This window comes from Giraffa tippelskirchi, chromosome 5 (assembly GCF_054371585.1).
Source record: "Giraffa tippelskirchi isolate mGirTip1 chromosome 5, T2T-mGirTip1v1.2.pri, whole genome shotgun sequence".
In the NCBI taxonomy this organism is placed as follows: Eukaryota; Metazoa; Chordata; class Mammalia; order Artiodactyla; family Giraffidae; genus Giraffa; species Giraffa tippelskirchi.
Window position 1 is genome coordinate 136449895 of NC_137279.1, and position 26294 is coordinate 136476188.

Consider the following 26294-nt stretch of genomic DNA (forward strand, 5'->3'; position numbering starts at 1 on the left):
ATGACTCTTCTTCAAAAAGGGGTAGGAGGAGAGTCAGGGAATTCTTTGTGAAGATGAAATTACTCTAGGAGATGGCCAGTCACTCCATGGACAATTGAGAGCTGACTAATCTGGAACAAAACTTTTCCCTTTCACTCCTTTCATTTTATATATATACTTAAATATATATAAATAAACACATATTTTATTAATTATATATATGTGTGTGTGTGTATATATATATATATATATATATATATGCATGTTTATGGCATATAAATGAAAGTAGATAAATTGCCACTATTTGGAAGATAACATGGTAGGCATGGGAGAAAAGCATTTTATTTGATGATATGTGGACCATAAGTACTGGAGAAGGAAATGGCAACCCACTCCAGTATTCTTACCTGAAAAATCCCATGGACAGATGAGCCTGGTGGGCTACAGTCCATGGGGTCTCAAAGAGCTGGACAAGACTGAGTGACTAAGATGATGATGGACAATACGTAAATTCACAGGCTTTTAATATATAAAGAATGAATCTAGTAGAAGAAGACCCCTTATCAGTGTTGAAAATGATAGCACATATGTCCTTTCACCAAGTTTAGTTACAGTTCTCATAATATAAAACTAATCCTTGAAATGCTTGGTAAATGTGCTGATTCTGGGTACAGATGAATCCACCACTTCTGAAGGCTTGGTATGGACTCCGATTTAGGTCTCCAATACATGTCCAGCGATTTTTGGTGCCCTTTTGGGAAATACACCATTTGGCATGATCCTGATAAGAGCTGAAATAAGAGTGTCTAGATATCTTAATTGCTTTGATATTGTAGACATGGTGAGGAAGGGAGCAGTTTGAAGGAAGCTCTTGTCTCTTTCGCTGCCAGGTTTCTGTTAGCAAGTGTGTCTTCAACTGTTGAGCCATCCAGGCTGCAAAGATGTCTAGAGTTTATAAAGAGAAAAATAGTGAGGTTAATATTTATTCTTAGATAAATCCTAAAAATATCCTCAGGAAGAGAATCATCACTCATGCCTGATATATGGATGTCACAAGCATAATAAAAAACAACATGACTGAGAGAGTGGATGGGAGAACATTTTGTAAATGCTAAAGTGATATGAAAATAAAAGTTATTATCATAGTAATACTAAGATGATATTGGTGCTGAAAATGTCTTCTGTTCTGCACAAACAAGGGAGTAATATATGTTTTTGTCCTGAAAAGACCTTTGGAAAGACTAAGGCTAGAGAAGTAATCTGAGGCCAGCATCTAGAAATTTTTTTAAAGCATGCCAGAGTGTATGAATTTTCCTGAAATCAATGGGAAATTTCTTAATACAGTATTTTATTTATTTATTCTAAATTAGTTAATTTTATTTATTTATTTCCATTGCTCTGGATCTTCATTGCTGCATGCAGGCTTTCTCTAACTGTGGAGAACAGGGGTTACTCTCTAGTTGCAGTGCATGGGGCTTCTTATTGCAGTGGCTTTTGTTGCGGAGCACAGGCTCTAGGCTCATGAGCTTCAGTAGTTGCAGCACATGGGCTCAGTAGTTGCAGCTTGCTGGCTCCTGGGCATGCAAGCTTCAGTAGTTGTGGCTCATGGGCTCTAGAGTGAGGGCTCAGTAGTTGTGGTGCAGGGGCTTAGTTGCTCTGAGGCAGGTAGAATCTTCCTAGGCCAGGGACTGAACTTGTGTCCCTTGCATTGGCAGGCAGATTCTTATCCACTGTACCACCAGGGAAGTCCTCAACAGATAATTTTTTAGGGAATGTTAGTGGGGGAATTAATAGAAACTGATTTATGATCATAAATATCAACTGAGAAACAATGTGCAGGATGAATTGAGAAGACTACATTAGATTGGAGAGAGGAAAAACATGAGATTGTCATCATAACTGATAACAAGCACAAGTGTAGACTATGGCCATGATAGATAGATGTGAGAGTTATTAAGGACCTGGAACTGATTGTATTTGATGATTTGATATGGAGGGGGGGCAGTGAGAAAAAAGAGGGATTGAGAGTTTCCAGGTGACTATACAGAATATGAGAAAAAGTGTAAGATATGTGAGGGATAATGATGAGATGAGTTTGACATGTTGAATTTTATGTGGCTCTACCACTCATTGTTGAATACATCTGTCAGAACACAGGCCTTGGATGAAGATCTAGACTTGGGAATCTCTCAAGGGCTAGCTGGAATTGCCTCGAATGCATTATAGATGAGATAAGGATGAGTAGAGGACCACAGGGCAACCTAGTCACATAAGGAGTGTGCAGAGGAAGAGGACATGGCAGAAGAGACTTAAAAGCAGGAGGAAGACCAAAAGACTGTATACTGCCGAGACTCAGGGAGGGGAAAGTTTCAGAAAGGAAACTGTTCCAACTGTGCCAAATTCTGCAGAAGCTATTTCTGTCCTATTAACTTGGGGATCTCTAATGCCTACCACGGGGCTTGACAAGTAGTAGGCATTCAATAAAATTTATTCAATATTAAAGGAAGGAAGCAAGGAAGGAAGGCTGAGGTCAATTAAGGCTGTCATGGATGACTGGGGATAGATACAGAGAAGGAAGACTATAGTCAAGGAACAGTGAGCAAGTAAAGACCCTGAAGAGTTTTCTCAAAATAAATTTAGAAGAAAAAGGAAAAAAGCCCAGAGATATACGGAATCTAGAATTGAGGGAGGATTTTTTAGGAATGTTTGGGGCTCATAGAGTAGATAGGCTAAAGTACAAGAGGGAGAACAGATTGAATGTAAGAATCCATGTATTCTGAGCCAGGATAGTTTCTAGGGCATAGGCGGGCACTGCTTCTGTTGGGAAGGGAAGTGAAGTGAAGTCGCTCAGTCATGTCCGACTCTTTGCGATCCCATGAACTGTAGCCTGTCAGGCTCCTCTGTCCATGAATTTTCCAGGCAAGAATACTGGAGAGGGTTGCCATTTCCTTCTGCAGGGGATCTTCCCAACCCAGGGATTGAACCCAGGTCTCCTGTATTGCAGGCAGACTCCTTACTGGCTGAGCCACGAGGGAAGTCTGTTGGGAAGAGAGGAATCTGGTAAAAAGGAATGAAAGTAGAAATGATTGTTGAGGGTAGAGTGTGCACTTGAAGTGGTTTCTCCCTCTATTTGCTCTGTGAAGGAAAAACTGAAAATGAGTGAAGAGACAGGGAAAGGTAAAGGACTTGAGGGTAAGGAAGGCTTAAAATAATTGCTTAGGGAGTGAAAGAAAAAGAAGACAGCTTGGTTCTGTGCCCAAATGAGGCTGGCGACTGAGTTTTTACTGGCCTCTAGCTAGATGGTTGTGAGATAATTTTTTTGGATGGATCAGCAATCCTTCTATTCAAATGGTATTGTTTGAATTGATCCTTGATGTCCCTTTTCCATTTCCTTTTTTTGTCTTCCCTCCTTTTCTACTTCTACACCCCTAAATAATCAGTATATTTGCTCTTTGCAATCCAAAGTGAGTCCAACAGCACTGTTACAACATATCGTTTTGATGATGGCCTTTCTTACCGTCAAGAAAAGGATCAGACTTTGCAAAATGGAGGAATTTTTGTCCCTGGGCTGACTGAAGTGTGGCCAGATGCCGGCCTGGGATCTCTGAGGAGCTGGATCCAGCACACAGCTGGGGCATATGCATGAGCTCCACGTGAAAGGTTACAGGGATGCAGCAGCTGTAAATGTTTGGGTTGTAGACCAAGAGCTGAGAGTCTGAACCACAAACAGTAAAGAAAAGTTTAGAATTAAAATACAAACAGAAATGCTTGTTGGTATTTTAGATCTTGTTGTGAATTAAAAAACTGAACAGAACAAAAACAAAAATGAAAGTATTTCCTTCTTTAAGCCGATAGCCTTCAAACTTTCAATTAAAATAGTTGACACCTATTGAGCACTCCCTACTTTTTATTACATGGGTTTGCTAATTTAATCTTAAGAATGTTACCTTATTATTGGGTAAGTTATTTTATCATGATCCTCATTTTATAGATAAATTAATGGAGAATTTATGCCCAAAGCTATAAAACTTGTAACTAAAGGAGTTGATATTTAAGCCCAGGCAGGCTGGCCTTGGAGACCATGTGTTTTTTATCCTATGTGTAAACATACAAAAGTAGAGAACACCCATATACTGATCATCCAGCTCCAAGAATGATCAGTTCATCACTGTGCACACCCAGTCTCTATGCTATTAAGCTCTCTAATCTTTGCAGGAGCTCAGCTAGCTAGACTAGGGCTTAATTTGGGTAAGAGGCTCAGTGATCCTTTCCATCACATGGAAATTTGATTTAAAAAAAAAAACATATTCGAAACCACCTATATTAGAACAAATCACTCTTTACTATTTAGCAGCTCCCTCAGTAAAAAGTGATTGGTAAAATACCATTACTACTTCTCCTCATTCGTACTTTGGATTTTTCAAGTCCAAGTATTCTTGGCCATTTGAGCTTGAGATCTTAAGGGAAAATCATCTGGTTTAGGCTCAGAAGTGTCATGTTGGTGGCCTGTAAGCAACATGAGGTCTGCACAATTTAAAAAATAAGGTGGAGACCATATTAGAAAATCAGAAGATCTCTTTCTCTCTCAATTTCTCTTTCTCTCTATCTTTTCTACTTTACATCTTCTCCCAGATTTCTGCTTCCTCTGAAAAATACGGAGATGTAGGTCTTCATTCTCATGGAGCCACAACATAATGGAGCTGCAGCTTTCGAGGAAAGCTAGCGGAGAGTCAACACCCTATTTTGTCAGTTTCCCCACTGCCCATGCGATGTCCACTGGTGTCACCCATTTTTGTTACCTGCCTGGCCCCTGTAGACATTTGAAACTACCACTTCTGATAAAGTTCAAAGACTTTCTTGGACCAGGAAACCAAGGTTCAGTAAGTGAACCTGCCCAAGATCTCATCATGGCAAAACCAATATTAGAATCTAGGTATCAGAGTGTATGAATAGAGAAGCAAATGAAGTGATACATTTATTGATAATTTCCAAATCCTTTCTTAAATATTCTGTCTTTTTAAAAACACTCTAATGTTACCTATTGCTTTATACTGGTTGTACTTGAAAGTTACGCAGATGCCAGCTTGTCCATTTCGTCTCCCTGTGGGTGGATAATCATAGCCTTCTTCAGGAACTGGAGGAAAATGGGGAATGGAATGAATCAACCAGAACCCCTGGACTCTGTTCCACAGAAGTACACCTACCAAAGAAACAGTTAATACAGATAAATCAGAAAAACAAGCTTCCTTTAAAAAAAACAGAATTCAAAGCTACAACATTTAAGCCCTTTAAGCTTCAGGCTAATGTTTCCTTAGGCTAATAATGGCAAACATCATGTTCTTTTTCAAAGATTTCAAAACCAGTTCAGGTACACACCACATTGCCCCACTACTGATGATAACCCAACACAGAGGGAGCTAGCACAGATACCCTGTGAAGAGTTAAGAGGCATTTCATGTTGAAACTACAAAGAAAATTTGTTTTGGCAGAATGCAAATTTGCTAAATTGGAGTTTGACCTCGATAGACTATATAGTCCCCTGGCAAGCTTCAGATAATGTCTTTACTGTTAAGCAGCTAAGCTATTTTCAAAACCCAGCTGAAAAACATAGTTGAAAGAGAAAATATCAAATGAAAAAATGTATTTGCAGTAATTTGTTGTGAGAAACTGATGCTCATTTATGTGCAGAAGTCACCCAATTTTGCAAGTCTGAAAAAAAAGAAGCATAAAAGGGGTGGGGGTGGGGATGATGGAAGCCATGTTCTAAAGCATCCTAGTTACTTGTATTTTGTAAAAATCTCTGGAGCAGACAGTATGAAAGCCAGAAAGGAAGAAAACTGAAAGATTTTCATCATCTTGTGACGTGGCACAAAGAACCCTGTCCAACAGGCACATATAACTATTTCTGTATTTGTAAATATATCAGGATAATTTGGGTATGCTAACTTGGCTTTCTGGTTTGCACATGACCACGCAGACATAAAAGTCATGCTTGCCTTAGTGTTAGAGTAGAAAGCAAATGCCTGCCAGTTATTTCTTTTTCAAAGAACATACTTTAAGAAAGCACATTGTTGCTGTCTCAGTGACTGTGGAATCAATACCTGCGTCGCGATGGAAAATGTTCAAAGTTCAGTTGCCTCACAGAGCTGGATGACCTCAGAGTCTCTCTTCTGGACAGAGAGACTGTATGCTGTTTGTCTGAAATCCTAACTTCCTGGTACAAGTGCCACAGGATGTTGGGGCACCTGTTGGCAGGGAACTCTCCCATATGACATCAGGTTCCACTCCATTTCCAATTTTCTTTCTGAGCCCTTGTATCAACTGAGTGGAGTGACAATGGTGATGGGTGGTTGGTAAAGGAGAGTTTGCAGAATGTGGCAGGATGTGGCAAATAGGGCCATCAGGAGGGCAACTTAGCTAAATCAAAAGCTAAGTTGCTCATGGCATTTGACAGTCATTATAAATTAAATTCTTAATCAGAGGTTGCAAACTGGCAGCCCACAGGCCAAGACTAACCTGCAGATACATGTTATTATGCTTGCAGATTATTTTTAAAACTTCGAATTCATTGCCAACACTTAAAAACTGGGATTTTCCACAAACTCCTCATTTTCTCTGGAAAAAATCACATTCCTATGAGGCAAGCTGAGTGGTAGCTGCTTCTATAGACCATGTGTATATTCTCCAGTTCTCTAGTTACCTGCCGGTTCAGCCCCCTTGGCTTGCTGACATCATTTGCCTGACCCTGAAGGCATTTGATTTGGGAACCTCCTGAAAAATACTTATTACCGTGGGAAGTTATTCATTGTATATTAAGTTGAAAAGAGTTTGAAGTAGTCACTACAAAAGTTTTATAAAAAATGTTTCAAAATATATATTATAGAAAAAGTAGAAAATATTATGTGCAACTAGGGGCTTCCCAAGTGGCTCAGTGGTAAAGAATCTACCTGCAATGCAGGAGAAGCAGGTTTGATCCTTGGGTCAGGAAGATCACCTGGAGGAGGAAATGGCAACCCACTCCAGTATTCTTGCCTGGAAAATCTCATTTTCCAGGAGCCTGGTAGGATACAGTCCATAGGGTCACAAAAAAGTTAAACATGACTTAGTGACTAAACAACAAGTTTAGGTGTAATTAGCTAATGAATATTAGGATTATAAATTTTTTGTTTACTATCATTTTGACTTCTTCAACAACACACATACTTATATACATAGTTTACAAATAGAAAAATATAAAAAATTCCTATAATAAAAATCATTATAATATATAATGATTAACAAACTTACCATAATATGAAAATTATTTTAAAATCAGTTCAGTTCAGTCGCTCAGTCATGTCCGACTCTTTGTGACCCCATGAGCTGCAGCACACCAGGGCTCCCTGTCCAACACCAACTCCCGGAGCCCACCCAAACTCATGTCCATTGAGTTGGTGATGTCATTCAACCATCTCATCCTCTGTCATCCCCTTTTCCTCCTGCCCTCAATCTTACCCAGCATCAGGGTCTTTTCAAATGAGTCAGCTCTTCGCATCAGGTGGCCAAAGTATTGGAGTTTCAGCTTCAACATCAGACCTTTACTTTTTAAAAAATGTTTACTGTATTTTAAATGGGACTAAGAAGGGTGAGTTTACTCTATGTAAATTATACTTCTATAAGCTTGACTAAAATATGTGTACACACACACACACACACACACACACACACACACACACACAGAATCTGGCTAGTATTTCCAGTAGTCAAATGCTTATATTTCTGCTTTAAAGTATATTTTAAAAATGTTGAGAAATAAAATGGTATTCGTGTAAAGAATATTTCAAAGTCAAATTATATCATTATAAACTGTGATATAAGAATCACTCATCTTAATAACTCAGACCATTAAAAAGAAAAGCTATCTTTTTAGTGTGGAATATAAACCTATCAAAGATAGGATGTTTAAGAAAATGCTGACTTCCAGTAGGAAAGAAAAATAAGAGCCTTTGTCATACCTTTGGTGTGTCCATACTTTCTGCTGTAATTCATGGATTTAGGGACTCCATCATTGTATATTAGATAGGCTGTGCTGTTATTCTGCAGGAATATTTTAAGGTTATAATGGCATAAGTCCTTCATTCATAAACATTTTTTGCTCACAACATTTGTACCAGCTACCCAGCCTACAATACAGAACTTTCATTAATACACATGAGAAATCATCCATTCCCCTAACAGGCAGATTTCCCATCAATCTGAATTCTGTGACATGCAAGGCAGGAGACAAGAAGTCCATCCTCAACTTTGCAACTTGTGTGACAGGAGCCCTGTGCTCTGTGATGTGTGTGTGATGGCAATATTTCTATATCTCCCAGTTGTTTTGGACTCATGTTTCTGATGAAGCAACTAGTGTATAATAAAGGAGTCCTTAAATATTTGTTCAGGAAATGAAGTAGGAACAACTAGCCAAGGATTGCATCTGGGCTTTTTCCATTGATATTATAGGCACAGCGCAGAACTGGCTGTCAGGGTTTGATTTCCTGTGCCTGCTTTGTGCTTTACCGCTTGGTCATAGCTTCCTGTTTGATCAGAATTTCTCATTCTCTGCTTCTACCACCTCTTTGTTAGTGGAGGATTTTCCTTCCATCTATTTCCCTGTGTCACTTCACCTTTCCAACTTGACATTTCCCTGCTTAAAAAAAGTGGGGTAATTGAATGCGTGTTATTGGATTTCCTCTGGTAAGGCAAAATGCTAGTAAATTCTCCAGTTTGCCAAATCTCTGAGTAAAAATGAAGCTATTACTTTGACAGTGTCTTTTTGTCATGTTTTGGAAACTTGCTTATATTTGTTCAGTGTTATTGCATTTTAATTGTATCATGATGCAGTGACTTTTAATGAAGCCAATAATGTCAATAGTAAAAAGTCTCAGCAATATATTAATAATTAAAAGCAGGAAAGGATAACCCATCTCTGTAAAAAAGGTCTTTGTTTTTCTCTGAGAAAAAAATAAGAGTCTCCTACAGTTGCTTCATTATTTTATTTCATCTAAAACCATTTTTTTTAAAAGGCATAAGGTAGTCTATAGCATTTTTGGCTACTATGTTTAGGAATATTCGGGGAAATAATCTGTTTTCTTACCTGCCTTTTCCATAATTGACCATAGCTACAGTTGGCATTCATATTCTCCACTGGAAAACTCTGACAGTTATTCTAGGAGCCTGTGTTGAATGCGGTAACAAGGCCATTGTGTGCCTTTAAGATACAATGTGGAGGGCCTCTGGGAAGATTTGGTGAGGAACATAATTCTCCTAATAGATGAAGTTTATCATTCTAACTAGGAGTGTAACAATCAGCTAAGATTAAATGGGATGTAACTCTAGTGAAGAGAGGCCCTCTCACAAAGGGGAAAAATCATGAACTAACAATAGGGCCTGGAGATATCATACTAAGTGAAGTAAGTCAGACAGAAAGACAAATATCATATGATATCATTTATATGCCGAATCTTAAAAAATGACGTAAATGAACTTTTTTACAAAACAGACTCACAGACTTAGAGAATAAATATATGGTACCAGGGTGGGGAGGAAAGTTGGGGAGGAGGGATAGATTGGGAGTTTTGGATTGACATGTACACACTGCTATATTTAAAATAGATAACCAAGAAAGACTTGCTGTATAGCACAGGGAATTCTGCTCAGTATTCTGTAATAAACTAAATGGGAAAATAATTTGAAAAAGAATAGATACATGTGTATGTATAACTGAATCACTTTACTGTGCACCTGAAACTGACACAACATTGCTAATCAACTGTGCTCCAATATAAAATAAAAATAATAATAAAAAAAGAATAGGCAGACCTAGTCCTGTGCATTTGGACATCTTTATTTCTTTAACTCTTAGTTGGATTTGACTTATTTGACTACTAGATGTTGAACAAGAAGGTTATGGTCCCCAGTCTAGCTGGGAATATAGTCAGGCAAATATAGGCAACTGTGAAATGGCTAAGTGTTATTGTCAAGGTATATGGAAGTTTCTCATTTATTGACACAAAAGCAGAAGGAAAGTATTTCCCAACATAACCCTAGGTACTATCTTAACTTGACATTTGAGATTTAAAACCAGTTAGTCTGATCTTGCTTTCTGCTCTCTGTTAGAAGTTCAATTCTGGGTCAGAAGACGGGAAAGTTGTATTTTCATGGCCACTTCTGGCACGTATGTTCAACTTCCAAAGAACATTCAGTCTTATCTGGATATCACCCCCTATTGTTGTTACTCTTCTTTTGGCTCTATGCCAATCAAACATGGCAATCAGCCCTTCTACTGTCATTTTCTTCCAGAATCCACCACTCATGGCATTGTGCATGAGCAGGGTTTACTGAAGCTATGAAACATTGAATGGTTTTACGTTACCAAGCTGACCTGCCTCAGTCTCCCTCCCTGTTTTACATACTTTTTAATTGCTGGCTTCCATCTACATTTTTTTTTTCTGCAGAGCAGTTTAGTTCTCCTGCCCTCGTAGGCTCTGGGACTACTTTTGCACTTCCAAAGATCATTATTATAGTTTGTCAAACTAAAACCCATCCTCCCCAACCAAGATAAATGACAGAGGCTTTGCAGTGTTACTCTTTCCTTTGTCTTCTTGGGCAGTGTGCAATGGAGAAGGGAAGAATGTGTTTATTTTTTCATTGACGGGTTATACTCCAGGTTTTTCCATTGCCAACCTTGGAAAGCAGAAGCAGCTGCAGGTAGTTTTGATTTTACATAATAATTTATTAATTCAAAACAGGCTTGTTGCTGAGACTTAAGAATTTCTAAAAGCCCCTAGGGCGGTGTTTGGAACATCACGTGTATTCAAATAGTCTACAAGTAAGTTTTGACTTGGTAATTTGGCTCTGAAGGCTGGTGTTAATGACAGGTGAATACAGTGAATATTTGCACACACAGAGACAGCTCCCCGCACATTTCAAGTAAATGCTCAAATAGACCTGTGCATTATGGTGTCTCAGAGGGTAAAGAATCTGCCTGCAGTTCAGGAGACTTGGGTTCTATCCCTGGGTCGGGAAGATCACCTTGTGAAGGGAATGGCAACCCACTCTTGTATGCTTGCCTGGATAATCCCATGGACAGAGGAGCCTGGTGGGCTACAGTCCATGGGTTCACAAAGAGTTGGACACAACTGAGCAACTAACACTTTCAGTAGTTCTACAGTCTAACTCAAAATTGCTGTGGGAATTAAATTAGCTGACATATGTAAAGGCCCAGCACATTGTTAAGTGTTGAGTTATTTTACATTTTTACTTCTCAATAAATTGTTAGGAAATGCGTAGATGAATATGAAGTGAAGTGAAGTGAAAGTCGGTCAGCCATGTCTGACTCTTTGATCCTGTGAACTATACAGTCCATGAAATTCACCAGCCCAGAATATGGGAGTGGGTAGCCTTTCCCTTCTCCAGGGGATCTTCCCAAACCAGGGATCGGACCAAGGTCTCCCGCATTGCAGGCAGAACCCTTTACTTTTCCCATCAAACTCATCATACCATAGCATGAACAATGCATAACTCATGGCATATTGACCACAGATCTATACTGCATTGTAATAGGAAAGAGCTCTTCTCTCTAGTTCCCTTTAAAGGTTTAAGATAGCCAGTACTGAGAAAATTGGCAGAGTTTGGCAGCCAAAAGATTTCAATATGTAATTAGTTCAGTGATGCCATTGGACATAGTGCTAAATGTATCAACAATTTGGCATTGCTGTAGAGTCTGTTGACATATCCCCTAAGGTCTTGGTTAGATTGATTCAGATTCTGAGCTAACTTACTTTCAGTTGCTAGGATTGAGGGTTGGATATGTGAGCAATTATAACTTTTTGGAAGCTTTGGAATCTGTATTATACATTTTATGTGATTCAAATGAATGATTAACTATAATATACCTTGGAGGCAGATGCTTCATACAGTTGTTGTAATGTCCTTCCCAAAACACTCTTGGTGGCATTCATTAGTTGCTTACTCCTACTCCAGCTTCTGGTTGTAGAGTCTAGGTACAGATACTCTAACCCAGTCTCTCTGCTTTCCTCGTTTTGCTTTTTGGGCAACTTATAAAAGGTAAACCTAACAAAGGAAATAATCATGAATTACTAACATTTACTGTTACATTTTTAAAATTTATTTTTTAATTGGAGGAAAATTGCTTTACAATGTTGCATTGATTTCTGCCATACAACGATGTGAATCAGGCATGAGTGTTATATACACATTCATCACAACTTCCTCTTGAGCTTCCCTCCCCTTCTGCCATCCCATCCCTCTAGGTCATCACAGAGTGCCAGAATGGGCTCCCTGTGTTATATAGCTGTTTCCTAGTAGCTATCTATTTTACACATAATAGTGTATGTATGTCAATGCTACTTTCTCAATTTATCCCACCCTCTCCTTCCCCTGCTGTGTCCACAAGTCTGTTCTCTATGTCTGTGCCTCCATTCCTTCCCTGCAAATAAGTTCATCAGTACCATTTTTCTAGATTCCACATATGTGCATTGATATATTATATTTGTTTTTCTCTTTCTGGCTTACTTTGCTCTGTATAACAGGCTGTAGTTTCATCCACCTCATTACAAATGACTCAAGTTTGTTCATTTTTATGATTGAGAAATACTCCACTGCATATACATACCACATCTTCTTTCCATTCATCTGACAATTGATATCTATTGCTTCCGTGTCCTGGCTGTTGTAAATAGTGCTGCAATGAACACTGGGGTAAATGTGTCTTTTTGAATTGTGGTTTTCTCAGGGTATATGCCCAGTAGTGGGGTTGTGGGATCATATGGTAGATTTATTCCTAGCTTTTTAAGGAGTCTCCAAAATCACTGCTGATGGTGATTGCAGCCATGAAATTAAAAGACGCTTACTCCTTGGAAGGAAGGTTATGGCCAACCTAGATAGCATATTTAAAAGCAGAGACATTACTTTGCCAACAAAAGTACGTCTAGTCAAGGCTATGATTTTTCCAGTGGTCATGTATGGATGTGAGAGTTGGACGATGAAGAAAGCTGAGCGCCGAAGAATTGATGCTTTTGAACTGTGGTGTTGGAGAAGACTCTTGAGAGTCCCTTGGACTGCAAGGAGATCCAATCAATCCATCCTAAAAGAGATCAATCCTGGGTGTTCATTGGAAGGTCTGATGTTGAAGCTGAAACTCCAATACTTTGGCCACCTCATGCGAAGGGTTGACTCATTGGAAAAGACCCTAATACTGGGTAGGATTGGGGGCGGGAGGAGAAGGGGACGACAGAGGATGAGATGGTTGGATGGCATAACCGACTCGATGGTCATGGGTTTAGGTAGACTCCGGGAGTCGGTGATGGACAGAGAGGCCTGGCGTGCTGCAATTCATGGGGTCGCAAAGAGTCGGACACGAATGAGTGACTGAACTGAACTGAACCATACTGTTCTCTATAATGGCTGTATCAGTTTACATTCCCACCAATAGTGCAGGAGGGTTCCCTTTTTTCCCATAGCCTCTTCAGCATTTATTGTTTGTAGATTTTTTGATGATAGCCATTCTGATTGGTGTAAGGTGATACCTCACAGTAGTTTTGATTTGCACTTCTCTAATAATGAGTGATGTTGAGCATCTTTTCATATGTTTATGTCTTATTTGGAGAAATGTCTAAGTATTCTGCCCATTTTTTGATTGGGTTATTTGTTTTTCTGATATTGAGCTGTATGAGCTGCTTATATATTTTGGAGATTAATTTCTTTGTCAGTTGCTTTGTTTGCAGTTATTTTCTCCCATTCTGAGGGCTGGACTGACTATTTTCTTGATGGTAGCCACTGTCAAGCACTTAACTATACCATTTCACCCATATTTCACAGAAGGTCTCAAAGTTTAAGGAGAGAGATTTGCTCAAGCTTTCTGCCTCTTATATGTTGCTCCTTCCCAGCGAAGGAAATACAAATCTGACTGTGCGTGTTCTAAAAACATTTACTGGCCTGGTGTGTGAGATCCCTGTAGTGAAAGCCCACATACATTGAAAATGGCTCTTCTGTTCTTTCCACAGTCGATAAGAATGCCAAGGCCCAGGCCTGGACTAGAGAAGTCCTAGATGTGTCTCTGCTGCCTGAAGGGCTTGGTGTGCTCATCTCTTTGCAGCTGGTTGGCTGAATCTTGGATTTGGGTTTGGGCATCAGAGTCAGTGGAGGTTGTCTTGAGCCTCTGGCCTGAGCCACATTCTTCGGCTCAGTTTATCGGCATACTCTGCACTGAGGATTTAGGGCCAAGACCAGCCAATTAAGTAAGTGCCTTGCTTTCTTTACTATTGTCTCCTGTTTGTGTGTTTCCTTTGGTTGTCTCAGAGGATGGAGAGGTGGTTGGACCTGCATGGTATTCAGACATTCTTGAATCATCTGGCCCAGGGTTTCTCAGTGTGCTCTCACATTTTGGGGCTCATTGTTCTTTGTTCTTGGGGGCTGTCCTGTGAACTGTAGTATCCCTGGCTTCTGCCTGTCAGTAGTACATATTCCCCTAGTCGTGCCAATCAAAAATGTCTACAGACATTGTTGAAAGTACCTGGAAGGTGAAATTGACTTTGTCTAGCCAAATACCCTTTAATAACATGAACCCACAATTAACCCTCAAATACTCACACTGAATCAAACATTGTAATGCAGTCACTATTACCACATAACAGCATCTCACTTTACCCAGAAAATCTTCACTTTTCATTGGGGCCTCATCAGTATTATGCTTCTGTTTATGCTCTTTCCTGCCCTGTCCAGGTTTTCTGACTCTCAGGGTCAGGTCCTCACATGTGGCAGGAAACATGAAATTATTCTTTGATGCTGACCTCGTGTTCCTCTTGCCTTTAACTCTCACAGTAAGTTGTAGACTCAAGGCTGTGCCTCCCTGTGTGCTCAGTTCAGCTTCTCTCTGACAGAAATTGCTAAATAATAGGTCCATTCAGTTGTGGCAAAAATAAATTTTTTTGTTGATCACAATTTGATAGCCCACCAATGAAAGGTTTTTGAACTATCATGGCACACCAGTTTATACAAGACTAGTGCTTGTATAAACAATTTTCTCGGGTGACCATCTCCAGTTATAATCTGAAGATTCTTGAATCTATTTCTAGCCCAGATCTCTGTGCTGAGGTCTAGATATACCCAAATGCAAAGATGGTTCAGAGACCAACTCCATGTTTTTGAAACCAAGTTCATGATATTGTGCAACAAATCTATTCATTCCTTACTCTTAGGGGACACATTCACACAGTCACAGAAGCTAGCAACCTGCAAGTCTTTCTTAACATCTTCCTCTCTCCTACTACCCTCTGCCCATCCATTACCGAGTCTTCTCAGCTGTTCTTCTGCCTTACTTCTACTTCTTAACTCAAGTATCCAGACATTGTCTGGATACTTTTCTCACCTATTAGGCTGCAGAAGTCTTGTTGATCTCCATGACTCTGCACTGGTTCCTAGCCAATTGGCCTTCACAGTACTGCCAGTGGGCTTTCTAAAATGCAAATCTGACTTTTTCAAGCCCCTACTTGACATCCCTCAGTAGTTCCCTTTCAAGGTCAAATTCAGACTCAGCAGTTCAACTGATAAAGCCCTTCATGACCTGGCCCTCACCTATCTGTCTAAGCTCCCCTACTGCCATTTCCCCATGTTCTCCTGAAGCGCAAACATTACTCAACTGCTTCCAGACTCTCCCCATTGTTTATTGCCTCTGGACCTCTTCAGTGCTTCTCCATTGGCCTGAGATGCCCTGATATCTCCCTTGTCTTTCTAACTAACTCAAAATTATTCTCCAAACTTCTCCCAGAGAAGTCTATTGGGCTCCATCCTCTCTAATGACCCATCTATACCCTTAGGACACAACTATGAGCTCCTCAAGGGTAAGAACTATGCTTTATTCATATTTATATTTTCAAAACTTAGCACAGGACTGGTGTGTGCTCAGTAACTGTTTGGTGAGAGAGTGATTGCATGTATCTGTGTCCTCCAGCCTCAACTTTACACAAAGCTTGATGCCAACCGTAAAGGCAAACCTAAATACCCTAAATAAAGAGTGAAGAAGTGATCAGAACTTTTGGAGAATCTATGACTGTAATGCAAAGCAGTGTTTCACCCCTTTGACACTTCAGGAGATCAGTGGCCTCCCACCACTCTAAAAACTGCCTGCCTGCCCAACAAACAAGGTTAATCAAACAGCGCTGTGTACCATCAAGCCCTCTTTCTCCTTCACACAAGTATACGCTCCACTATCAGGAAAAACTCTTCTATCCTTTTTCCTTTGTCAACTTAAAAGAATGCTGGGAGTGTTCTGTTAGGAAAACCACAAAGCAATTGAAGAAACTTGCCAAATGAGAGAAGCTGTCAGCTTTCCCACACCTCTGTGGCCACCAGCTTTGCCCTGCTGAGAGCATGGATCAGGCCCACAAGGCACTGCTCAGCTCCTTCTCAAGGGAAAGCTCCCTCATTCAGAGCCTATCCCTACCTGGATACATGGCCCATTTACACACTTTCACTTCCTTTCTTTTTATGGGGAGAGGTGGAGCAGAGGTCTCCTTCAGAACACACAGTGAACCAGGTAACCACCAGTAGTTTGGCTTTCCACTGGCAGGCACCAAGCCTTACATTTCATTTACTTACCAATCCACAGCTTCACCTTCTTCATTTCTGCATGATATTTTTGTTGCCTCCAGGATCCCAAAGAGACCAAGGAAGAGCACAGTCAGCAGTGTTCCTAGAAGTCTTGCTGTCATTTCCTGTCACCTTTAGTCCATGGCACAGCAGGAAACCTTCCGCCTGGATGGTGGAGTCTGAGTTTCAAGTCTCCCTCAAACTGTGCTGGCTCTGACGTTTGATTCCATTTACCTCTGCCATTTGCTGTCTGGGCATATTCAGAATGGGACGCATACTATGTAATTGTGCGATTCAGTCACAACATGCCAGCGTGATCTCTCATGCCTTTGTGCTGAATTGTTGACTGGTTTGCAAAGTCATCAAAAAGTCCTGGAGAGAAAAAAGGGATGTACAGGTAACTCTTTGGAATGAACATCATGTAATAGGAAGTTCAGTGGACAGGAGAACTCTGTATTGATAAACAGATATTGAATTAAATCTATTTCATGTGTTTTCCCCTTATGATTGTTTCTCTATGAAAAGAAAAGAAAGTAAAGTCAAGTCACTCAGTCATGTCCAACTCTTTGCAACCCCATGGACTGTAGTCTACCAGGCTCCTCCGTCCATGGGATTTTCCAGGCAAGAATACTGGCGTGAGTTGCCATTTCCTTCTCCAGGAGATCTTCCCAACTCAGGGATTGAACCCAGGTTTCCTGCACTGTAGGCAGATAGATGCTTTACTGTCTGAGCCACCAGGGAAGTCCTCTATGAGTTTCTCTATGAGTGAGAGTAAATGTTTGTGGGTCACCCATTAAACAGAAGTGACAAAATCTTATGTCTTAATAATAATTAGGATCTGTCACTTGTGATACTCTCTGTCTTAAGGAAACATTTCCTAAAGAGTACTTCAAAGGCTTGCTTCAAAGAAAGGGCAAATTCAGAGTTGCTTTTAGCAAAGATGTTTACATATCCTCTCCACCTCCTAGTTTCAGCCACTCAGCATGGTGCTTTACTTCAAAGAGGCTTTGCTGTCCAATAGGTTACAATGCAATCAGATAAACATACTGACCACTCTTGCTTCAGATCAAATGAAAAATGTTGCAAGCATCGGTTTTGCCCAAATTATTCTTTCTCACTCTTGAAACTGAATCGGAAGTTGAAAACAAAGGGAAAATGGCTCATTACCATAATGACTATCAAAAGGTGAGCCCATTCTCTTTTTGGAGGAGGGAAGAGGTAGATGGGCATATGAAAAAATTTCTTTAAGTGTCTGCTGATTTTTAATCAATTATTAAAGATGCTGTCATAATAAATAGCAGTTTACTTTATACCAGAAAATAATTATGGCTCTGATCTGTCTCTTTGATTATGGATCCAGATCAGAGTTACTTAAGGATTCAGACTAAACTGGACCCTTGCAAATTGGATCATTTCTATGTTTGAACTGGAGTTATCCAGGATTCTTGGGGGTTCATAAGAAAGGGAGGGCTAGTTCTCCTATAACAGAATTTTGTGTGAAATGTTCAGGACCATCCGTCCATATTTTCCTGAGGTGCCTTCAAGAAGAACAGAATTGTGGGCCTTGATTCAAACCTGATAAAAAATCCTTCCTGTTGGGTCAAGAATCTACATTAATTACCAGGTTTTTGGTGATCTGCTGTACCTTAAACTTTGAGAATTGCTGGCCTGAGATCAAGGCTGTTCTGTCTCTGGTTACCAAATTAGTAAACTGAGAAGCCTTTTTCTGACTATTCCTCCATGGGTATCATATTATTTAATGTATGTTTTTACTTCACTCAAATTAAAACGATCTTAGCAAACCCAAGCTTTTCATCAGTTTTTTAAAAATTTCATAGCATGAAGTTTACTTTTCTAAATTAAAGTAAAATAAATTTAATTTTATTCATATTTATCTTGTGATACCTTTTTGTATTATGATAATAGATGAATACACTAGGCTTAAGATTCATTAATTCATAGAAAATATAAGGAACTTGTTTCCAGTTACATAAGCTAAAGAACTTTTGTTGAATAAGATATAAAATAATTCATGTTTTCTCCTCATTACACACTTAGCACATGCATGCATACTTAGTCACTCAGTCGTGTCTGATTCTTTGCAACCCGATGGACTGTAGCCCACCAGGCTCCTCTGTCCTTGGCATTTTTCAAGCAAGAATACTGGAGTGGGTTGCCATTTCCTCCTCCAGGGGATCTTCCTGACCCAGGGATCAAACCTGCATCTCTTGCATTATCCTGCATTAGCAGGCGGATTCTTCACCAACTCTTCCACCTGGGCAGCCTACACACTTAGCACTACACACTTAGCAACCTACACACTTAGCAACCTACACACTTAGCACATTTACTATTTGCATGGCAAATAGTAAATGATCCGTAAATGATAGCTAAGATTATTTTTACTTCAACCCGAGCCTTTCCTGTGACTGGGCTTTAGGATATCTGTATTAGGATGGTTTTGCTAAAGCTAATTTTATTTCAAGGTCTGGAAAAACAGGTAGGTTCTTTTCTTGGAGATGTCATTTTCAATAAGATTTCTTATCTCTTGTTTCTGACCTGATCATGCTGATTGTCAGTCAACAGCCTTCATTATGCAATCACTAAGTGTCAAACAGTGCACCCCAGGCACTGAGGGGATCCAGGGATTTCAACATTATCCTAAAGTCTAAATTCCAGTGTGTCCTGGGTTTTTACTAAAAACAGCAAAGTAATGTGACGGAAGGAAGCACAATGAATTTAATGGATAGACAAAACAAACTGGGCAGAATGCTTTTCTCATTACCCACTTTTGAAGCCCAAGTAATACAATATTATGAAAATACCACATCTCTGTCATAATGATTAAATCTTTATAGAAGAAATCATAGAAAATCCCTTCATTGTAACTTGGCCAAGTAGAGTGAACAAAGATGAGTTCTTCACTTGGCATTGGGCTCCTTATTTTATGGTTGAAAGTTTGCATTAATTAATCCAGTAATTCTAGAAAATCTGTCTTTTTTAATTGAAGTGTAGTTGATTTACAATGTTAATTATTGCCATACAGTAAAGTAATTATTATACATACATGTTCTTTTTTTAACTACTCTTTTCCATTATGGTTTATCATAGGATATTGAATATAATTCTCTGTGCTATACAGTAGGATCTAGTTGTTTATCTGTTCTATGTATAAAAGCTTACATCTGCTAACCCCAAACTCCCATTCCATCCCTCTGCTAACCCTCTCCCCACCACAAGTCTGTTCTCCATCTCTTTGATACTGTTTGATAGACAGGTTCATTTGTGTCATATTTTAGATTCCACATATAAGTGATATCATATGATATTTGTCTTTCTCTTTCTGACTTACTTCACTTAGTAAGATAATCTCTAGTTGCAAAAAGATCAGTCTTAATCTCTCCAAATTTTGCCTCTTTCACATTATCTCTATCATATCTTTCTAGTATATTTTTATACTATTCTTTTTTTAAAAAAAAATATTTTTTCATTGAAGTATAGTTGATTTACAGTGTTTGATTAGCTTTAAGTGAGCAACAAAGTGACTAAGATACTAAATATTGAGTATAGAGTTCTCTGTGTTATACAGTAGGTCCTTGTTAATTTTCTATTTTATATATAGTAGTGTGTATATGTTACTCATAAATTCCTAATTTATCCCCTCCTCCAACCTTTCCCCTTTGGCAACAATAAGTTTGTTTTCTACGTTTGTAAGTCTGTTTCTGTTTTGTAAATACATTTTATGTTTCTTTCGTATATTTGATCTCCTGTGTATCTGCTTTAATCTCTGATTCTTTATTTGGGTCAGTCTCCCAGATCAATCTCTTTGGCAAGATTAAATTGTTACTTAATCTATCGCTTACAAATAACTAATTCTTTCTGTTTCAATCTGTTTCTTAATCCACTTATTAGTGCATTTCTAGAAGCTTTGTTGGATTCTTTTTCAAATTTTCTTGGTCTTTTTAATGGTTTTTTATTTCTTGTTCAAGAGAAGCTATCTCAATCTTCTCTTTTATTTCTGTGAAAATATTAAATATATGATTTTACATTTTGTGTCTGATAATTCCAATATCTGAACTCTTTGCAGCTCAGACTTTGCTACCTGTTATTTCTGTGACTTTCTCTCAAGATACCTTGTTACCATGTATGCTTTTGATTTTTCATTATGAGTTCATGTTCTTTAAAGCTTTATATGTGTGAATGTGAGGTTGAGATACACTTGAGTTTGTCCAGACCATGGTCTATGTTGGCTTCAGCACAGTGCAGTCATCCTGCAAGGACTCCTGGGTATTAGACTGCTGGCTTTGTTTCTTTAGCCTCAATAACTCTTTGAAGTGTGGCTTCCCCGGTGGCTCAGATGGTAAAGAATCTGCCGACAATGTGGGAGAGCTGGGTTCGATTCCTGGGTGGATAACATCCCCTCGAGAAGGGCACGGCAACCCACTCCAGTGCTCTTGACTGGAGAAATCCATGGACAAAGGAGTGTGACAGGCTACAGTCCATAGGGTCACAAAGAGTCGTACACGACTGTAGAAAGGACTTTCACTTACATACTACAACATTTTTATGTTTAAGCCCAACTTTAACTTTGTTCAAACTATTAAAAAAAAACTATTAATATACAGAGTAAAATCTAGAATGTGACAAACTGAAAGAAAAAGTTGAATGCTTGTTGCATTGTTATTTTGATGAAATGGGCTGAGACAAGCAAAATGGCCCATGTGTTTGTAACATAAAGAATTGTTGATGAAAATGTGGTTAAAGGAAAAGATAAGGAGAATAATCAGAAGAGGACCAGACAACCTGCTTGTCAGCTATGTGACTTTGAGAACTTGCTTAACATCACTGATGTAGCTTATTTTAAAATAAGTGTTCTTTCCACCAAATCACAGGGTTTTTGTGAGGAATAGATTAGATAGTGTAGGTTTTTAATGGATGGAAAATTTTTAAATGTATAGAAGTGCAAGTTTCTGCAGTAGCATATCCACTTCCCTCCTTCTGTTGGCGTCAGAGTACTTTCCTTCTCTCCCTAATGAGTGTAGGGATTTTGATGTAGTAAGATAGAACATGTCATTTTAGGACAAATGGGCTGGGTTTTCCTCCTGCCTCTGTCACCCAAAAACTGTGTGACCTTGACAAGTACTTAACCCTAAAGTCTTCCTTTGTGAAACTTGGATAAGGATATCTGCTTCACAGGGTTATGGTAAAGGGTTAGAGGAAATCATACATGTAAATTTCCCAACATGTATCAAACCCTCACTAAATGGTTGCTACTCTTATTTTTACTTGTAAGTCTTACACATTAGGAAAGAGAAATCTTTCAGTGTATGCATTTCAGTAGAATTTCCTTCCAACTGCATGCTTGGAAGTTTCCATCAATTCTTTTTATTTTGTTTTTACAAAGTTTTAAAAATATATTTATTTATTTATTTATTTATACAACTGTGTTGGGTCATAGCTATGGCAAGAGGGATATTTAGTTGCAGCATGTAGGATCTAGTTCTCTGAACAGGGAATGAACCTGGGCCCCTTGCATTGGGAGAACAGAGTCTTAACCACTGGACCACCAGGGAAGTCCCTCCATCAATTCTTTGTTGTGAGATTTCTTGCTCCTAATTCTAGAGGCTCCAGAGGCCTGTTCCAGCTAAGGCTGTTGCTACCCTGGAGAGGCTGGCAAGAAGAAAATTAGCATTTCCCTTTGCATTTAGTAATGAGTTGCTCTTCCTTTGTAACAGGCAGAAGTATGAAAATAACTGAGCACCTATAAATGGAGTCTTCGTTAGGCGACAGGTTGCCTTTTCTACAATAATTATGCTTATGAATTTTTACATCGTTCTTGAAACCTCTGCTTGACAAATCCCTTAGTGTTAGTCAAAACACTTTGAACATAACTCGAGGCATATCCCCCCTTGATAGTAAAAATGAGCCACCCTACAACCTAAAGCAACATGACATTTTCTACAAGATATCAATATTTTTCCATCTGACATTTAGTAGATCCTAAGCAGCCAAAACAAAAAATACCAGCTGCCTCTAAGGTTATTATTCATCATTATTGTTTTTATCGTTATATATTATTAAGATCCACCAAAATGATGTTAAGATGGTTCATATGAATGCTCTTTTTTTCTCATATTAGTTCAGCATTTTTCTCAGAAGTCTTCTTGTTCACAAATGCCCAAGGAAATGCCCAGGCAAAGGAAGAACCTAGGCAGAGAATTGGAAGGACTTCTCTAACACATTCCAAAGGCAAGGAGGGAGGCATATCTCCTGGCTGAGTTCTTCCATCTACCACCGCACACTGCAACTGAACTGGTATTTATACATGTGTTAGGAGTCCAAAATAGCTCTCACTTCTGTATTTCCCTCTATTATGGTGGGTAGAGATATGGTTACAAGAGCTCCTCTAATACTTGAAAGAAAATTCTAGTCATTCTAAAATTTAAATTTATATAAGTTTTCCCTTGTCTTTCCTAATATTTTCTACCTCAGATCCAACCACTGGACCTTATAGACCTTAACAGACTCCAGGCTAGCAAATCCTAGACCTGTAGTGACAACCTACATCACTTTCAGTGTGACCTGGGAAAAACAGAACACTCAATATCTCACTGCAGAAGTGAAAATGCACGAGTCATTTAAAATCTCTGAGAGTTTTCTCCAACGTTACTTATAGGCAATCAATGATTCTTTAGTCCTTTATATTTCAAGACTTGTCTAAGAAAAAGGGATTTTCTCATGCAGCGCCAGGTATAGATTTACTCCTACTGATATTTTGTCAAGAGTACTGCTCTAGGAAATTAAGTTTTCTTTTATAACTTTGCTCCCCCAAGCCACACAAGCCTGAGGAAGGACAACCAAAGTATGAAGGCAGACGTAGGCTGGATCGTAGCAGCGGTCTTTGAGTTTAGCCACCCTAGTTCTGGATTGACGTGCAGTCTGAGTATTTCTCTCTAACGGTAACTGGAAGAACCCTTTGATGCAAAATATGACATACAATTATTGTTTATTAATAGTAATCATAGCTAATGTTTGTTGAACATTTATTATTTGCCAGGTACTTTTCTAAGTGTTTTATGGTTTTTTTTTTTTTTTTGGTCATATAATCCTCACAGCAATCCTGATAGATTGGCTCTAGTATTACTGATTTTACAAATGAAGAAATTTGCCTCCATTCAGAGAGTTAATAGGTGGCAGAACAGAAACTCACACTTGGCCCATCTGATTCCATCCTCTCAGCTCCCCACCCACCCTCCAGATGAGAGCAGCCTTGATATTTTCCTGTCTGGTTATCTTGGATGTGGATCTCTGCCCCACACTGTGCAGAGTACACAATAGGATTCTGGCACCTAGTTCTGGTTCTTAGACTATAGAACTGGGGAGGCTTCATTGAGAAGAACAGCCTCAGTCTGGCCTGGGCCATTATCTGTTCTGTTGGGTCCTGCTGAGAGACTCTTGAGTGTCCCACACTGTTCTTGTTCCTTCTTGCTCCAGCCTCAGATGGTTATGTCCTCTTTATTGTGACTCATTTGCTCAGTAAACATAATTACTCAGCCTTTGCTGGCACACCAAGGCCTAGGCAGGGGCTTCCTAAGGTTGATGACCTCTCCCGCATGTGTCACCCATGAACCCCGGGCGGCTGTGTGGTGCTGGAGCGCTCTGTCTTGTTAGCAATGTGAACACTGTGCTGTCACTGACTCTGTCTACCCTCAACTCTGCCCTTCCTGACCTTATTCTCCAGTCAGCTGTTCCTGTGATCTCTGTGCTATGGTGATCAGAGGACAGAAGTTGCCTTCCCCTCTTTCCTAGGAAGAGGAACTTCCTGATGGGGGTTCTGAGCTGAAGCAGCTCTTCTTGTATTGAAATCTTAGGGGCATTTTCATGAACGAGTCCATGTCATTACACAAGAGGTACAGGTGATGGGGCAGCAGTCAGTCATTCATGATTCATTTATTAGGCACCTATTTATGTTCCAAGCACTCTGCTGAGCATGGGGGTTGCTATGGCGACCAAGATGGAAATTGTTTCTGCTTTCATGGCTTACTGTTTTTGAACAAATCACACACATGAAGAGGCAGTTATAGTTCTACTTGATAAAGTCTCTGATAAGGCAATAACAGAGCATTTTGAGATCACACAGAAGGGCCACCTACTTTAGACTTGAAGGGCTGGGGCAGATTACCTAGTGGAAGTGACATCTGAGATTTAAAGAAGCTGAGTCAGAAGTTAGTCAGGTGAAGCAACTGGTAGTCAGATAGCGAGGAAGAGAAGAATGTTCAAGAAAGAAGTAATAGTAAATTCAAAGGCCTACTGGCAGAGCAGAAAGCATGCAGAGCCAGGGTGAGCACAATTAGCTCAGGATAGCCAAAGTGCTGTTTGAAGTAGAATGTGGTAGAATACAAAGCTGGATTGGTGAGCAGGAGTGAGGATACGAAGGGTAGCTACCATTCCATCTTTCTTGGTATCTCATGGTAACTACTTGCTTTCAACAGACTAACCAGCTTGGGTACTTAGTGGCGGGGAATGGGACTGAGGAGCAATATTTGTTGAGTCTTGCTGTGTGCCAAGGGTGCTGGAAGGTCTCAGAGACCTCTGGTCCTGGATCCCAGCCCGTATCACCCAGAGACCCCAAGCCAGCCAAGTGCCTCCCTCCTCCGGGTAAAATTCCTAGTGGTTCAAGACACACCAGTCTTCCTTCTGCTGTTACCAGCAGGGCTCCCCACTCCAGAAACTAGTGCCCTTGCTCAGGATTCCTTCTGCTGTCTCTGCTGCCACTGCATCCACAGCCAGACCTGACATGGCCACTCTTGCTACGGGGGGACCTCACAGCATCAGCGGGTAGCAGGGATGGAGCCCAGCCCTTCACATTCACCAGCACTTGTTGAGGTTGCTGCTGCTGCTAAGTCGCTTCAGCCGTGTCCGACTCTGTGCGACCCCATAGACGGCAGCCCACCAGGCTCCGCCATCCCTGGGATTCTCCAGGCAAGAATACTGGAGTGGGTTGCCATTTCCTTCTCCAGTGCATGAAAGGGAAAAGTGAAAGTGAAGTCGCTCAGTCGTGTCCGACTCTTAGCGACCCCATGGACTGTAGCCTACCAGGCTCCTCCATCCATGGGATTTTCCAGGCAAGAGGACTGGAGTGGGGTGCCATTGCCTTCTTAGCTCCATTTTTACAAAGCAGGGGGGAAGCTTGGGCTTACAGACATCAAATTATTTGTCACAAGCCACAAAGCTATAAATGGCAAGGCAGAATTTGGACCTGGTCTGATTTCACAGCCACTACAATCACACAACTGTGCCTCTTTCCCAGTCAGCATTAGAGTTCTTGTTAGGATTCTTTAAGTCTCCTCTTCAGATTTTCTTATTGATGTTTTTCTTGAAGATGAGTCTCACAAGGATTGCGTCAGAGGCTTCTGAGGAGACTCTCTAAGAGTGTCCCTTCTGTGTGTTACTCCTACAGGGGAAGCACTGGATGCAAACACCTCAGACCCTCAGGGTATGTGCAGTAACAACAGCAGCGAGCCCTACTAGGTCCTATCCCCGAGATTTAAGACAGCCTCCCCTACCTCAGTTTAATAAAGAATATGACAATAATTTCTGATTTTAGTATTTTAAAATTCCTCCTAGGGGGTGTGGTGATTTTTTAAAATGCAGGTAGGTGTTTAAGCAGTTCCTGACCTGTC

General features: G+C 39.9%; 2 protein-coding genes across 4 annotated transcripts in view; one reads left to right on the top strand and one right to left on the bottom strand.

Moving 5' to 3' along the window:
* Positions 1–486: 486 nt before the first annotated feature.
* Positions 487–16733, bottom strand: DNASE2B (deoxyribonuclease 2 beta). 3 transcript variants are annotated; one of them, XM_081486022.1, is made up of 6 exons: positions 16621–16733; positions 11898–12075; positions 7974–8055; positions 5018–5179; positions 3497–3694; positions 489–924 (listed from the first exon to the last, which is right to left on the bottom strand). In XM_081486022.1, exons 1-6 carry the CDS (start codon positions 16731–16733, stop codon positions 584–586), a joined length of 1074 nt encoding a protein of 357 aa, XP_081342148.1. In that variant the 3' UTR covers positions 489–583. The 3 variants fall into 3 exon arrangements, with proteins under 3 accessions (XP_081342151.1, XP_081342148.1, XP_081342150.1); XM_081486024.1 differs by having other exon boundaries at positions 584–924; positions 5018–5113; XM_081486025.1 differs by lacking the exons at positions 11898–12075; positions 16621–16733 and adding an exon at positions 9098–9340 and having other exon boundaries at positions 487–924.
* Positions 16734–17766: 1033 nt separating this feature from the next.
* Positions 17767–26294, top strand: part of LOC145506151 (uricase) — a 30619-nt gene continuing 22091 nt past the window's right edge. Inside the window, exon 1 of the mRNA XM_081490124.1 lies at positions 17767–17796. Within this exon, the coding sequence (XP_081346250.1) occupies positions 17767–17796 (30 nt within the window). The remainder of the gene's footprint in view (positions 17797–26294) is intronic.

Bases quoted from the DNA above. Each gene is read 5' to 3' on its own strand.
- DNASE2B (XM_081486022.1), bottom strand. From the start codon at position 16,733: ATGACAGCAAGACTTCTAGGAACACTGCTGACTGTGCTCTTCCTTGGT. The intron at 8,056-11,897 runs GTATATTATAGT...ATATTCCTGCAG, and splicing joins ATGAAGCATCTGCCTCCAAG to AATAACAGCACAGCCTATCT. The intron at 5,180-7,973 runs GTATGACAAAGG...TTTCTTTGGTAG, and splicing joins AAAGTATGGACACACCAAAG to GTGTACTTCTGTGGAACAGA.